General features: G+C 48.8%; 1 protein-coding gene and 1 long non-coding RNA gene across 2 annotated transcripts in view; one reads left to right on the top strand and one right to left on the bottom strand.

Annotated features, from left to right (window-relative positions):
* ERICH1 (glutamate rich 1) overlaps positions 1-5,888 on the bottom strand; it is a 222,911-nt gene extending 217,023 nt beyond the window's left edge. The window contains exon 1 of the mRNA XM_029595766.1: positions 5,786-5,888. Within this exon, the coding sequence (XP_029451626.1) occupies positions 5,786-5,807 (22 nt within the window). The 5' untranslated portion in view covers positions 5,808-5,888. The remainder of the gene's footprint in view (positions 1-5,785) is intronic.
* Positions 5,889-6,051: 163 nt separating this feature from the next.
* The window catches only part of LOC115088811, a 76,044-nt gene continuing 66,753 nt past the window's right edge, over positions 6,052-15,342 (top strand). The window contains exons 1-2 of the long non-coding RNA XR_003855901.1: positions 6,052-6,138; positions 6,263-6,348. This is a non-coding gene — a long non-coding RNA (uncharacterized LOC115088811). The remainder of the gene's footprint in view (positions 6,139-6,262; positions 6,349-15,342) is intronic.

The following is a 15,342-nucleotide window of genomic DNA, read 5'->3' as shown; positions in this document are numbered from 1 at the left end:
CCTTAGAACCTTGCCCACCAGAGGCCAAGGGGGAAAGACATAGAGAAGGAGCCAGGATGGCCAGGGGAGCACCAGGGCGTCCACCCCTTCTGCACTGTGTTCCCTCCTTCGGCTGAAGAACAGAGGGGCCTTGGCGTTGGAGAGCGTTGCCATGAGATCCATCGAGGGCATCCCCCAGTGTCAGGTGATGAGTAGCATCGCCTCGTCTGAGAGGGCCCATTCTCCGGGGTCCAGCGTCTGCCGGCTCAAGTAGTCCGCTTGGATGTTGTCCACCCCGGTGATATGCGAGGCAGCTAGAAGTTCGAGGAAGCGCTCCGCCCAAGCCATCAGGCGGGCGGCTTCGATTGCCACCTGCCGACTTCTGGTGCCGCCCTGACGGTTGATGTAGGCCACCTTGGCTGCATTGTCCGATAGGATTCGTTCCGCCCGGTTTCTTAGCAGGGGGAGGAAATGGACGAGTGCCAGACACACAGCTCTGGTCTCCAAGCGATTGATCGGCCAGGTTGCTTGTTCCTTTGTCCACTGTCACTGGGCCGAACTCTGTTGACAAACTGCTTCCCAGCCGGTCAGACTGGCATTGGTTGTGACCACCACCCAATCCGGTGTCTCCAGAAAGCAGCCTTGCGCCAGGTTCTGTGGGTTTAGCCACCACCGCAAGCTGTTCCTGGCGGTCGGGGGGAGAGGGAGAACCACCTGGTAATCCCGTGACGCGGGTTTCCACCGCGAGAGCAGTGCCGCCTGCAGAGGCCTCAGGTGCGAGAACGCCCACGGTACCAAGTCTATTGCAAAGGCCATGGAGCCCAGGATCTGGAGATAATCCCAGGCCATGGTTTCCGGAAGAGACGCAAAATGAAGGATCTGCTCCCGAAGGGCTTGGGCTTTGTCTGGACGTGGGAAGACTTTGCCCTGAGCTGTATCGAAGCGGGCTCCCAGGAAGTCCAGGCACTGGGCTGGTCGGAGGCTGCTCTTGCTGAAATTTACCACCCAGCCGAGAGACTGAAGGAGACGAATCACTCTGTCGACTGCCGCCTGCCCCTGTGAGAGGGTCTTCGCCCGGATGAGCCAGTCGTCCAGGTAAGGATGGACAAGGATCCCCTCTCGCCTTAACGCGGCCGCCACTACCACCATGACCTTGGTGAAAGTTCTGGGGGCGGTCGCCAGGCCGAAAGGCAAGGCGTGGAATTGAAAGTGTTGGCCCAAAATCTTGAAGCGAAGGAACCTCCAATGAGCCACTAGGATCGGAATGTGCAGATAGGCCTCTGTCAGATCCAGAGAGGCGAGGAACTCCCCCTGATGAACCGCCGCAATGACTGAGCGGAGGGTCTCCATGCGAAAGTGGGATATCCAGAGCACCTTGTTTACTTCCTTGAGATCTCGGATGGGGCGGAACGTGCCGTCCTTCTTGGGTACCACGAAGTAAATTGAATAGTGTCCCGAGCCCACCTCTCCGGAGGGGATGGGTGATATGGCTCAGAGGTCCAGAAGTCTGTCTAGAGTTGCCGCACCCCCAGGCGCTTGGGACTTGAACCGCAGGGAGAGAAGATGAACCTGTCTCTTGGGAGGTGTAGAAACTCCAATGCGTAGCCGTGCCTTAGGATGTCCAGGACCCACTGGTCCGTGGTGATGTTGACCCACTCCTCGTAAAAAAGAGAGATGCGACCCCCGATCCGCGGTAGCGAGGAGTGGGCTGGCCTGGCATCATTGGGGAGGCTTGCCAGAGGCTCCCTGTGTCGAGGCGTCCCTAGGCGATCTGCGGCCACGAAAAGGCCGGGTCCACGACTGCGACCTGGAAGAGGGTGTCCTGGGTCCCTGTTGCCGGGAACCCCTATATCGACGTTGGGTGCGGGAACGATTCCTGGAGGACGAGGACGGACGATAAGATCGCTGGCGATCCTCGGGCAGCCGGTGTACTGCATTTTCTCCCAGGGATTTGATGATCTGGTCCAGATCTTCACCGAATAGAAACTTGCCCTTGAAGGGTAGGGCGCCCAGACTTGATTTGGAAGAGGCGTCTGCCGCCAGTTGCGGAGCCATAGGAGGCGTCTGGTGGAGACCGCCGATACCATGGTCCTTTCTAGGACGCGCAGCAGGTCGTGGAGGGCGTCAGCCCCGTAAGCCATGACGGCTTCCAGCCGATCCGCTTGAGCCGCCTCGTCCGGTGGCAATTGCTGAGAGGTGAGAATCTGCTGCACCCACCGGAGGCAGCCCTCTGGGTGACAGAGCCGCAGATGGCTGCGCGGACTCCCAGCGCCGAGACCTCAAAGACCTTCTTGAGGCAGACTTCCAACTTCCTGTCCTGGAGGTCACAGAGGGCCGTGCCCCCCGTGACCGGGATCGTAGTTCGCTTCATGACCGCTGAGACCGCCGAGTCAATCTTGGGAACCTTGAGGAGATCCAGAAAGTCTCCTGGGAGCAGACAGAGCATGTCCATAGCCCTGCCGACCTGGAGGGAAGCCTCTGGGGTGTCCCACTCTCTCACCAGGAGCTGCAGAAAGGAATCATGGATTGGAAAGGTCCGAGCCAGGGGATGCAGGCCCGCCAAGACCGGGTCCCCCTTTTTGCTGGAAGAGGCGACGGTGGGAGCCGGAGGACCTGGCTGTTCGACGGGAGGATCGAGGTCCAATTCCTGAAGGACATGCGGGATGAGGACACGTGGATCGTCGCATTCCAGATGAGCAGCCAGGAGCATATCATCATCCGCCAATGATGCCGGGTCTCCCCCCGGGTCCGGCAATGGTGCCCCCCCCCCCCAGGGGAAGAGACCAGTGTACCCTGGGGCCGCGGTCCCCAGGGACTGGGACCGTTGCTCCCGCCAGCCGAGGGACCTTGGCAGGCGGAGGATCCGAGGCTGGACCCCCCCAGGTGCTGCATGCTCTGCAAGTTGGCCTTATGCATGAGCACCACAAAGTCGGCCGAAAACGCGGGGGAAATCGGGGAGGGGGCGCGCGCGAGAGGGGGTCCCTGGGTGGCTCTGATAAGGAAAGTGGAGGGCCCGGATCCCAGATCGGTGGCGACGGGAGCAAGAAATCCTCCTGCGCTCCTTCTGTGTCCGAGCAAACGCTGCCTTCCAGCTCCAAGATGGCCGCTGCTCCCGCCAAAGAAGGGGGCGGGGCTGTCCCCCGAGGTCCGCGGCACTCCGAGGGGTGCGGCGGGGAAGTTGACTGGGGCGTGGGGCTGGTCTCCCCATCAGGGAGACACCTGCTGCAGAGCCTCTCCCGCGATCCTCCCGACCCCGGGCCGCCGCAGGAGGAGCATCGGGAACGCTGCATAACGCGGGCCTGGGGGGGGGGTGGTCAAGTGTGCGGGGAAAAAACTGGAGCCAGGAAACGCCGCGGGAGGAGCGGGCGCGGCACACCCTCGCTCAACTCTGGAGTCCCCCCACAGAGAGCCGCAGGGGAATGCTACCTCCCTGCCACGTCGGCCCCGGGGAATGTGGCGTTGCGGGGCCGAGGGGGGGGGGGGGGACTAAACCGCGGCGAGGAGGGGGGTGAGGGGCTGGCACCACCAGCATCCACCCCCTGCTTCAGAGTGAGAAGAAAACCTGCCGAGATATGAAATAAACAGCCAGAAGAGAAGACTTACCCCTGGGCAAGAAAGGAGGAAAGAAGACTGAGAACAAAACAAAACAGTCCTGCTGGCAAGCAACAAGGGCTCAGAGGAGCCAAGCTAAAGATCATAGATTGATCTCACTTTTTCCTTTTTTTTTTTTAACTAACCTAGGACCTGCTTGATCCAACCTGAGGAAAAAGAAAGAAGAGTATGTGGAAAAGATCCACCTGACAGGGGAAGCACCGGGTTCCCCTACTCACATCTGCTGGAGTCAGAGAGATACTGAGGATCTGGGGAGGGTGCACCAGCTTATATGCCAGTACCCTCCAAAGTTTGCTCTGACTCCATCTGCTGGACGGGGGACATAACCCACTGTCTGGACTGATCCTGGTATGTACAGGGAATATCAGTGTGAGCATTCCACCATTCTATCTAGAAAAATAAATGCTAGATACCTTGTTGAACCTATTTTCCACTTGGATTAAGCTTGGAATGCTTTGCTTAATGTGCTACTTCCAGAGTTTAAAAAACAATAAACACCACACACAACAGCTACAATTCAAAAAGTTATATATACACACACAAGTCTAAATGGATGAATTACAGTAAGAAAAATATCAGATTAAAAAAAATCTTCACAGTAACTTAAATGCATCATGCTATCACACATTGAATGAAGTTTACAGAGTTCAATTAATATGAAAAAATACAAAAAGTTTTATTAGATTAAAATATATCCTAACAGATGTTAAGAAAAATGGATATTGCATAAAATGGATTCTGTATTACACACTTATGAAATTTAATTTTTATAATATTCTAACAATATAATAAAGTCCAGTACACCAAACAGACCCTGAGGGAAATAAATCAATTATAATGAATTTTAGATTTTAACATAAAAATATAGTACAGATATAGTTTTCAATTAATAATCAAAAATTACCAAAAAATTCTGAACAAGCTAATTTAAACTTTCCTGCTCATTTTGTTACAAGGCATATAAACGTAAAGTCTTTATCCAAATATTGTTTTTCTAACTTTGGACTACAATAAAACAATCTTAGTACTTAAAGACCAAAGTTTAGATTTTTTTTTCAGAAGTGTAGTAATGCCCGCAGCAAAAGTTAAACTTTGTAGTCTTATCTGTCATCGTTCTTACTCAGTTTCTTCTAGCCTCACCCAGTACAACACCAGGCTAAAACACCAAAAATACCTTTTAAACTAAGTGACAGAAATAAGTGGAAATCCACTTATTTCTGACAGGTAACTAACTCCTCTTCATCTTCCCAATAAAATGTGAGATGGATCTGGATACTATGTGTTATTTCCAGAAGCAATAAATGGGCATAATCTCTGTACAAATGAATTCTTCAGTTTCCTCCAGCCTGCTGATATCCTCTATCTGCAGTTCGATGACACTCCAATTATTCTAATTCTCAGTTTGGGCCACGCCCAGATTTGAATTTCAATATAAACAAAGTGGTGCAGTTCTCTGTTACTACACTTGGGTAGCAGACATTAAGGTCAAAACAAACAAACAAATGTAGGACGGTATTTTTTTTAAATGGCTCTGGCATCTGACAAACGTACTAATTTTTCTCACAGACAGTGGTGAAAACCCTTTAGCCTATTTCGTGCTCTGAGGGATAACTGTCACTTCCTCAGTTTCTAGCCCTTCTGCAAACATATCGTCACCCCCAAGTTTTCAAAAACTTTACACAGCTTTGAAAACAAAAAGCATCGTACCGCCACTGTAATACAATCTGTAACGTATAATAGATTTTTGCATGCATATTAAGGTAACAGTTTGCATTAACGGGACGAAGGGAACATAACTCTGGAAAACTAGACACTACCGTCGTGATCTGCAACCTGCGGGTCGACCTTTACTTCTAGTGTAAACAAACAAATAACCTGGTTCCCAAATAGCAGATATGCACATATCCTAAAAAAAAACAACCCAACCCAAACAGATATTTTTGGCGCTGACGAGGGCAGGAGCTGGGAACGACTTCAAGCCATCCCCGTTAGCCCAACTACACAGAGCGGCCCGGAACTAAGGAACCCGCCCCGGTAGCGGCGCTGACCACCACAGCAACCTGCCCACACACACGCGCGCTTTCATCTATTCCCCGAAAACTAAGCACAGTTTATTCACCGTCAGCCGGCGTTTATTCACCCCCTCCAAAACACCACTGACCTAACTACCATTACCAGACCGCCACACGCTTACCTCCCTCGCGCTCCGCCGACATTCTCCACGCCAAGGCCCCGGCACTGTTGCCTAGACTCCAGGCAGCGAACACCCACCCACAGCCCTCGCCTCGCCCCGCCCACCTTCCCTACAGCAGCCAACGCTTGCAGGCAGGCTGGGGGGAATGTATCCAATCAGGTCTTGACCCGGCCCGTCGATCAGCAATCGCGCACCGCCCCAACCTGAGCGCGATTAAGGACCGGCGAAAATTTGACGTAGCCCTGACCTCACCTCCATGGCGTCCTGCAAGGGATGCTTCAGACTGCACATGCTCAATTCTGCCCGCCAGTGAGCGCATGCGGTGGGAGAAAGCGAGACTAATCGGAGAGTATGTGAGTGCAATTGCATATAGCAGGGCTTCTGATAGAGGAGCATGTAAAACCCTGACGGGAATATCAAATGTTTAAGCGGTGTTATAACAGTCAACCCCATCCTCTCCTACTTTCCATTTATCAGCTATTCCTATCTTGACCTGCCGACCCTATCATGTCAACCGGGACCTGCTAAATTAATAATGCATTAGAATGTCAGCGCTGAAAAAGGTAAGGGAACTGCACCGCCAAGCTCTAATGTACTGCACCCGATCCCACATAAGAGCGCAAAGGGGAAGGGTCTGTTAGTGCTGTATGGAAGTCCTCAGGGATGGGAAATTTGTTTGCATTGCATGGCAGTAGGGTTTTTTTTTTTTGGGGGGGGGGGAGGGGGGGTTGGAGTACGATCAGATTATTCTAAACGAGCGCCTATGGAGATCTCTGGTTCTGCTGACCCCGTTAAGAAGCCCATTGAGGTAAATGCTGGTCTTTCAGCATCTGTCGCTTTGCTGCGTTCTCTGCACCGGCAGGAGTTAATGTCCGAAGGTGAGAAAAGCTTGATGATCTGTGCAGAGGTCAGGTGTGAATATATGGTTCGTCGTATTTCGATACAAGCAAAAACATGTGTAAACATATATAAGCAATGAAATAAAAGCTAAGGGAAATGTGTAAGACACCGAAGAAAGTAGAGAAATCAGCCCACGTAAAAATATAGATGTTGGGTTCTATAGGTAAGACTCAATGGAATTAAATCATGCATAACCCAAAAATCAGATAACTAGAATTATGGATTTCAATCCTGAAAAGGACAGACACACAAGTTGAAAAGAGAAATAAAACAAGCCTGTAAAACTGAGAGGAGCTGTTGTGTTCGGAAATATTTTTCCTGCCATGTGCCCGAGCGTTTCAAGGATGTGATGGATACAGTCAAAGCTTTCTGCGTTTTTTGCTTGTGGAAAGGTGAGCTATTTAAAGCCCAGAAACAGTATAAAACAAGCTGATATAAATCACCTTCTCCTGTTGGCCAAGTCAAATCCAACTAGATTTCTTTTGTATGAAATGGCCCATCGCCCCGAAGCCCCCGGACTGACTGCTGGAATGGCGTTTTGGTGGGTGAAGGGGGATATACATAACGACACTGGCTCGGAAATGCGCTTCTGGCTACAACCTGCTTTCGTGCGCCGGCTGTAAATCTTGTTTCTGACGGCTGGTGGTAGGGCGAGGGTGGAAGGGTGATCCGGGTGGCTGCGTGGCCCTTCCGGCGGTCTTTTAGGGGAGAGAGTGAAAAAAAAGTGATCGTTAAGAACACCCGCATCTGAAAGAGGGGTAAAGCAGAGGGGAAGGCAAAGAGACTTGGGTGAAGGAGAAAAGGGCTATTTGTTGAAGAAAAGCTGGATTGAGAAAAACAGTGAAGAGAAGGTGGAATAAAAAGGAGCGCTGAGGAGTGAGTGACTGAGGAAGCGAATGAATGAATGAGTCACACGCGGACTTCCAGCAGCTCTCTCCCGCTCTTGTCACTTGATCATTCACCTAACAAAACCTCCTCTCCGCCTCCCACCCCAACTCATATAAATACAGGGAGATGAGCAGATACCCCACCCCGGAGAGCGCCCTGCTATCCCGCGCTGCAGCCCCCTTGTCTGCGCGGGATAGCAAAGCAGTGCGCTACGCTGCATGCACGGGCAGAGCGCTATGTAGCAGCGCATTTTCTTGCATAGCGCAGCCGGGGGCTTGGAGCAGCGCTGCATCTCTCGCGCCTTACACGGCGGAGCCCCGCACTGTCCTGAGTCGCAGTCTAAGCCCTGCACAATTGGAAGGGGGGAGGGGGGTGTCTCTGAGTTTGTCATTACACTCATTCACCGCTGAGCTGCACTGATTACAAAACTAAATATAGGCGTTCAAATAAATCGTGTATGTCGCGGAACTTGTCATGTTAATTAGACCCGACTGAACAGTTTTCTGGGAAAGATTTAAGCAACGTGCGTTAATGCGATCGTTTTGTTTATTTGAAAGAAATAAGGCAAAGAAAACTGGCAGGAAGGGAAAGTATTTTGGCACCGATTTCAGTATATTCAAGACATTTTCGGTGGCAGAGTTCGAATCTGGTTGCTAGACCTCACTTTCTGTCAAGAAAATGACAGCAGACTTTCTTCAGTGCGTGGTTTCCTTGGATAAATATTTTTTGGAGATATAAGTGATTTTTGATGTTAGATTTCTCCAGGTGTATTGCAATACGGTAGCTTGTTCCTACCTTATTTTGAAGATTGTATTTTGATGAGATTTAGAAAAGGCAACAGTGATAACTATCGGATAAGCTAAATTTAATTTCGTATTATATCATCTCCATCCGAAGAAAAGATTAGTAAAGGTGGTAAATCAGATGGAGTGGTTTTCTAGGGAATGTATAATGACAGGCTGGCTTTCTGCACAAAGCTCCAGGAACACATTTTGCAGACAACGGTGGGAGCCGTAATGATCCGACAGGATAGTTTTGTGACATTAAGTTGTCTTCGTACTTAGTCAAGAAGAAGTGTTAATTAATGAATCATAAATCTAGCAAACAGATTGTCTTGAGGCAGTTGGTGACTCAGATTGTCTCTGTCTGAGATATTCTCTGCCACTTAAAATATGTGCATTTTTGTACTCTAGTTCTATACCAAAATCTTTCCATTATGTACTTTTTCCTGGTGGGAGAAAAACATAGCATTTCTGATGTATCAAGTAGACTGCTTTATTTTTCTGTATAACATAAACTAGCTAAACTGCTCTTTTGCAAATAATTTTCATTGAACCACAGAGCAGATCACATTATTTGTAGTAATTCTGCCTGTCTGGGGACAGTCAGATTTAAATTTGCTTCAGTGTTAAAAAAAAAAAAAAAAAGGGCACTGTTATAATTGCTTGAAAACAGGAAATTGTTTTCTGCTCCCAACCATCTCTCTCCTGCTTGCCTTTTAACTGAGAAAACACAAGAAAAAGTAACACAAGAAAGAGAGGCATGTATGAAAATGGTATATTGTCTCTGATTATTACATTTTACCAGATTCAAGTCCAATGAAATGGTCTGCATGCCAAACAATTGAAGTTCTATGTTAGAATCGCAAAGCAAAAGATGACTGAACTCTACTAACCCCTTGAAGGGACTGTCTAACAATGGGCATTAGCAGATACTCATGTACTAAGTGCTTTAATGCAAGCTATTTTTATGGGGATTGGCATTACTGTTATTCCCTATGCGGCATTGAGTGTCGGTGGCACCATTTAACTTTTGACATTGCAGCCAGCACGAGAAACTCTGCCAGGGAAGGTTTGAATGACTTTGAGGGATGAGTATGGTCTCAAGGATGTGGCAAGTGGGCCTGGATGCGCTTGTCAGCTTGCCTGGGTTGGAGGTCAGGAGGACCTTGTAAACTAAGGGGAGGTGGGGGAATGACTGCATTGGCTTGTATTTTAATGGGGTGGGGAACGGGACAGGGGAAGTTTCCTGCTCTAACTGCCCAAAGCGAAAGGGTCCATTTTAAGGTTCTTTAAGGTGGCCAAGGTAATTCTGCATCTTTCTGCAGCTTATTAGTTTAGTAAATGGACATTAAAACTGGCAGGCAACTCGCGTTTAATGCTGGTTAGTACGTAGGCATCATAATCTCTGAAAGGCTAAATGTTACTTGAGAACATCTACAAGGAGGGGAAAACTACAATTTGTAATTATTTAGTACAGTCAGGCAGGGAAGAAAAGCAAGTTTATTTACCATAAACTGTGTTTTCCATAGATAGGGTGGATTAGCCGTGCCTTCTTAGGTGATGTTATCCTGATGGTGCAGTTCAGAATCTTCTCCAAGTAGCAGAACTGTGGTGCTCTGCTCATGCGCAGCAGTTCACGCGCAAATCTCCCATCCGGGTCTCCTCAGATGTCAAAGATTCTAGTTATCTTAGAGACTGCCAGGGAGGTGGGTGGGTACGTATGACTAATCCATCCTGCTATCTCTGGAAAACACAGTTTACTGTACGCAAACTTGCTTTTTTTCTATTGATAAGCAGGCTGCATTAGCCATGCTTTCTTGCAGAATTCCAAACTAAGGGTTGCTAGTTTATCCTGCAGGGTAGCATACTGTTCTTTATTTGTTTACTGTTATTTGATTGGGTTTATTTATTTATTTATTTATTGCAACCTGTCTACATCTGTGGTAGTCTCTCTAGGTATGTTCTACTGTTCTCTGACAGTGCAGTAGGTAGAGCAGTGCTGAGTTTGATAGTTTGTCCAGGCAATAGTGAAATGTGAAAATGTGACCTGGAGACCAAGTTGTGGTGCAAATGTCCTCAATGGGCACATTTTTCAAATGTGCCAAGGACAATGCTGTGGATCGTACTTGATGAGCTTTAACCTTTCCAGAGAGAGGTAGGGAGGTTGTACGGTAATAGTGTTGAATGCAACTTGTTAACCAGTTAGAGAGCATTGTCTTTGTTACTGCTACCCCTGGTTTATTGGGGTTGTAGGAGACAAACAGGTTTTGATCTTATCTGTACCTCCTTGTCCTTTCCTTGTAATAAGCCAAAGCTCTTTTACAGTCTAATGCTTTTTCTCTCTCATTCTGATCTGGTCTCGGAAAGAAAGTTGGAAGGAAGATTGACTGACTCATTAAAGTGAAAGGCCATAACTATTTTTGGTAAGAACTTTGGATGTGGTCTGAGTATCACTTTGTCATGAAAGAATTGAAGGTACAGTGGGGTAACCATTAGGGCTTGAAGTTCACTGACTCTTCTTGTGGAGGTAACCTCCACGAGGAAGAGAACTTTCCATGTGAAATACTTTAGCGGTGCATTTCTCATAGTCTCAAACAGTCCTTCCATAAGAGCCCTAATCATTATGTTGATGTCCCAAGGGATTGCTGGCTTCCTCACTGAAGGACACAGATAGAATAAGCCCTTCATGAAACAGGCTAACAACGGATGTGTAGATATGGGGAGATTTGCCAATTTTATGATGATAGGCTGCAACAGCGCTAAGTTGGACCCTTACAGATGACACCTGAAGACTGGTATGAGATAGATGGTACAAATTTTCCAGTAGCAGTTCTGGTGCACCATCAAGAGGGTTTACTGAATGTATTTTGCACCATTCTGTGTAATGTCTGCATTTAAATGCGTAGTTGTGACATGTTGAAGGTTTCTGAGAGGAAAGGAACACTTGCTGTGTAGGCTCTGAGAGTAGTAATGGTGCTAAAACCTGGCGCTCAATCTCTATGCCATTAGATAAAGGGACTGGAGAAGTGGATGGAGGAGCATCCCAGTATTCCTGAGTGAGCAGATTTGGGTGAGTTCCCAACTGTCTTGGTTGTCAAATTGAGAGTTGATTGAGATAAGCATACCATGGTTGTCTTGATCAAGCCGGTTCTATGAGAATCATGTCTGCCCTGTCTTGCGATCATTTCTGTACCATTTGGAGCAATGAGTAGAATTGGAGGAAAGCCATACAGCAGTCCTGTGGACCATGATAGGAGAAATTCATCTTGTGATTCTCTTCTTGGGCTGGGCAGAAGTGAGCAGAACCTCTGCAGCTTTGTGTTGTGTTCCATTGTAAACAGATTTCTGTCTGGGTCACCCCACTGGACGAAGATGTCGTCAGCCACGTCCTGGTCTAGTTCCCATTCATGTGGGTGAAATATTCTGCTTAACTTGTATGCTTGCACATTCACTATCCCTGGTAAATAGGTTGCTTGAAGTGTGATTGAACATTTGGTCACCCAGTCCCATATTAGGGTCACCTCTTTGCAAAGAGTTAAGGAACATGAGCCTCCTTGCTTGTTTATGTAAAACATGGTGCCCTGATTGTCCATGTGGATAAACACTGTTTTCCCTCTTAGAAAACGCTCGAATACTACTAGTGCATTGCGAATCGATCTGATCTCTAAAAGGTTGATTTGGTAATTAGATTCTTGAGCTATCCATTGTCCCTGAGATTGGTAATGTAGCAAGTGTGCTCCCTACCTCGGGTGGAGGCGTCAGTCGTAAGAGTCAGTTGATGAGGGCATGGTCTCAGGGGTGCACTCTTTTAACATCTTTGGTAGCCACCAACACAAGTCCTGCTTATTGGATTCATTAGTGTCACTGTGGTAGACATTGGTTGATGTCATTGTGAACATTGCACCTTTAGGCCCCACTGCAGTCTTCTCATTCATAGTCTGGTTAGTGACACCACATGGATGGCTGCCGCCATATAACCGAGCAGGACGAGAAGCTTGTGCACCCTCATTCTGCTGCAATATCTTAGTTAAAGAGCTAGTTGTTGCAAGCATTGCTGCCTTTCCCTGGGAAGAAATGCTGTCATGGAAGAGGAGTCTATGGTTGCTCCAATGAACTGTATGGAATGATTTGGTTGAAGGACTGACTTCTCTTTGTTGATTACAAAACTGAGATCTTCCAGGCAGCTTATCATTGTTTGTAGATCTCTTCTCCTCCCCCCCCCCCCCCCCCCCCCCCCCCCCCCCCAGTGAAGCTTCCACTGTTGGGGATACTATTAGCCAGTCGTCAAGATATGGAAAATTCTGAAGTCCTTTTGTGGTGAAGACAGGCCACAGCTACCACCAAGCACTTGGTAAAGACTCTCAGGGTAGATGAGAGTCCAAGGGGGAGCACTTTGTACTGGTAGTGCTCACATCCTATCTGAAAGCACAGGTACTGCTAGCATGAAGGATGCATTCAAAAGTGTGCATAAGCATCCTTGAGATAGTGAGCACATCCAATCGTTCGGTTGTATTAAGGGCGCTTGAGTTACCATTTTGAATTTCTCCCTCCATAACATCCTGTTGAGTGGGCAGAGGTCTAAGATTGGGTGAAGATCCCTTGTCTGTTTTGGGATGAAGTATTGGGAATAGAATCCCTTGCGTGTGAGTGCTGGTGGAACATGCTGTATGGCTTTCTGCACTAGCAGTTTCCTTTTTTCCTGCTGTAACTGTCATGTGAGAAAGATCCCGAATAGGAGGGGCTAAGTGAGGGAGATCCAGGAAAGTTATGAAATGTAGATGGTATCCAAATCAGATGATGTTTAACACCAAGCGGTCTGATGTTATCCTGGACCATGCTGAAATGTGCCGAAATTCTGCCCCTGACTGGAATTGGTAACTGTGGCCTGGCTGACTCTAAAAACCCTGTTGGTTCTTAGGAGTCAAGTGCTGCTGTTTTTGAGGCCTTCTCTCCTGTTGGTGCCCTCTTTGTGGAGGTGGTTATTGTTGTGGGTGCAGCTGTTAGTATGTGCTTGGGAGATACTGCCCATACTGCTTGTAGCATCGCTTTAGAAAATATTGCTTTTTATATTGGGAGTAATATCTCCTGTAAGTAAGTGGCTGGTCTGTTGGTAATATCAAGGACTGTACCGCCACATTTTCTTCCTTGATTTGTGTGAAGGTCTCCTTTTAACTCGTCTCTAAACAGGTTGTCTCCTAAATAGGGGAGGTCTGCTATTTTTTCATGGACATCTTCTCTTACCGTACTCGTCCTTAGCCTCACTATGAGGCATGCCGCTATTGAGGTCGCTGATGTCTATGATGTTATCTCAAATGTTTCGTATGCCGACCTCAATAGATGTCTCATACCTTCCTCCAGGTCTTAAGGGGCTGCGATGATATCTGTTCGCCTGACTTTGAACAAACAAAGGGCTTCAACTATTGGACACACACGTACATGTACTGTATCAAGTAGAACTGATGTTGATCAGTAAGATATGTTATAATTGAGCTGTGATAAACCTTTCATCTGAAATCATCTAAGATTTTATTATCTTTCCTCGGTGGAGTGCTAGCATGAAGATTGGTCTTCGCTCAGATGGGACCTCTAAAATCTTTAGGATGCCGAATACCTCCTTATGGTGGACTGGCATATTTCTCACCTCCACGTTTAGGGGCGGATTTTAAGAGCCCTGCTCGCCTAAATCCGCCCAAATCCGGGCGGATTTAGGCGAGCAGGGCCCTGCGCGCCGGTGAGCCTATTTTACATAGGCCTACCGGCGCGCGCAGAGCCCCGGGACTCGCGTAAGTCCCGGGGTTTCCTGAGGGGGGCGGGCCCGAACCGCGCGGCGTTTTCGGGGCGTGTCGGGAGCGTTCTGGGGGCGGGCCCGGGGGCGTGGCCACGCCCTCCGGACCCGCCCCCAGGTTGCGTCCCGGCACGCTAGCGGCCCGCTGGCGCGCGGGGATTTACGTCTCCCTCCGGGAGGCGTAAATCCCCCGACAAAGGTAAGGGGGGGTTTTAGACAGGGCCGGGCGGGTGGGTTAGGTAGGGGAAGGGAGGGGAAGGTGAGGGGAGGGCAAAAGAAAGTTCCCTCCGAGGCTGCTCCGATTTCGGAGCGGCCTCGGAGGGAACGGGGGTAGGCTGCGCGGCTCGGCGCGTGCCGGCTATACGGAATTGATAGCCTTGCGCGCGCCGATCCAGGATTTTAGCGGATACGCGCGGCTACGCGCGTATCTACTAAAATCCTGCGTACTTTTGCTGGCGCCTGATGCGCCAGCAAAAGTACGCCAAATCGCGCGGTTTGAAAATCTACCCCTTAGTGTATTCCCAATTTTCTGTATGAACTTGGAATAAGTTAAGTCCTCTGGTGGAGATGAGTGTTCCAGTGGCTCTTGAGGTTCATTAGAGAATAGTCCCATAGATGAGGACAGTGATAATGATGGTGAGGAGTCCATGTGCGGGGAGGGTGGAGCACTTGGATCATCAACAATGATCGTGGAATTTTTGCCCAATACCGAAGGCTGTGGGCTGTGCGCCCTGAACGGAGACCTTGGACATGGTTCTTCTGGGTATGTGTCAGGGTGATCACTGAACTCTGGAGGCTGCACCCTGGGATTTAGCATAGAGAACAGGCCTTTTATTATTGATGTAAACTGTGCCATAGCCTGTTTGATTTTGTGTGCGGAGATTCTGATGGAGCTGTCGGCAGAGGAACCCTGTAGTGAATTGGGGAATCCCTGGGTAATGCTTGCCTTCTTGGAAAAGGGACAGCTGTCCTGTGGATATCTGCTGGTGGGGAGTGGAGTGGCAGGAGTTATGGCGGCTCTTCTAATGGGGTCCTATCCCGAGGATATAACTTTTCCTGGTAGCATGGTTCTCTGTGTTTGCTGGCTGAGATTGGGGAGAAGCCCGAGCAAACGTCCAGGTTGCTCTCTGGTGACCCTGAAGAAATCACCTATGGGGATCTGGCATGCAAGGACCATGGCTCATTGGAAGATGTCTGTAAGA

The sequence above is a fragment of the Rhinatrema bivittatum genome, chromosome 3 (assembly GCF_901001135.1).
Source record: "Rhinatrema bivittatum chromosome 3, aRhiBiv1.1, whole genome shotgun sequence".
In the NCBI taxonomy this organism is placed as follows: Eukaryota; Metazoa; Chordata; class Amphibia; order Gymnophiona; family Rhinatrematidae; genus Rhinatrema; species Rhinatrema bivittatum.
This window is presented reverse-complemented; position numbering and strand designations above follow the sequence as displayed.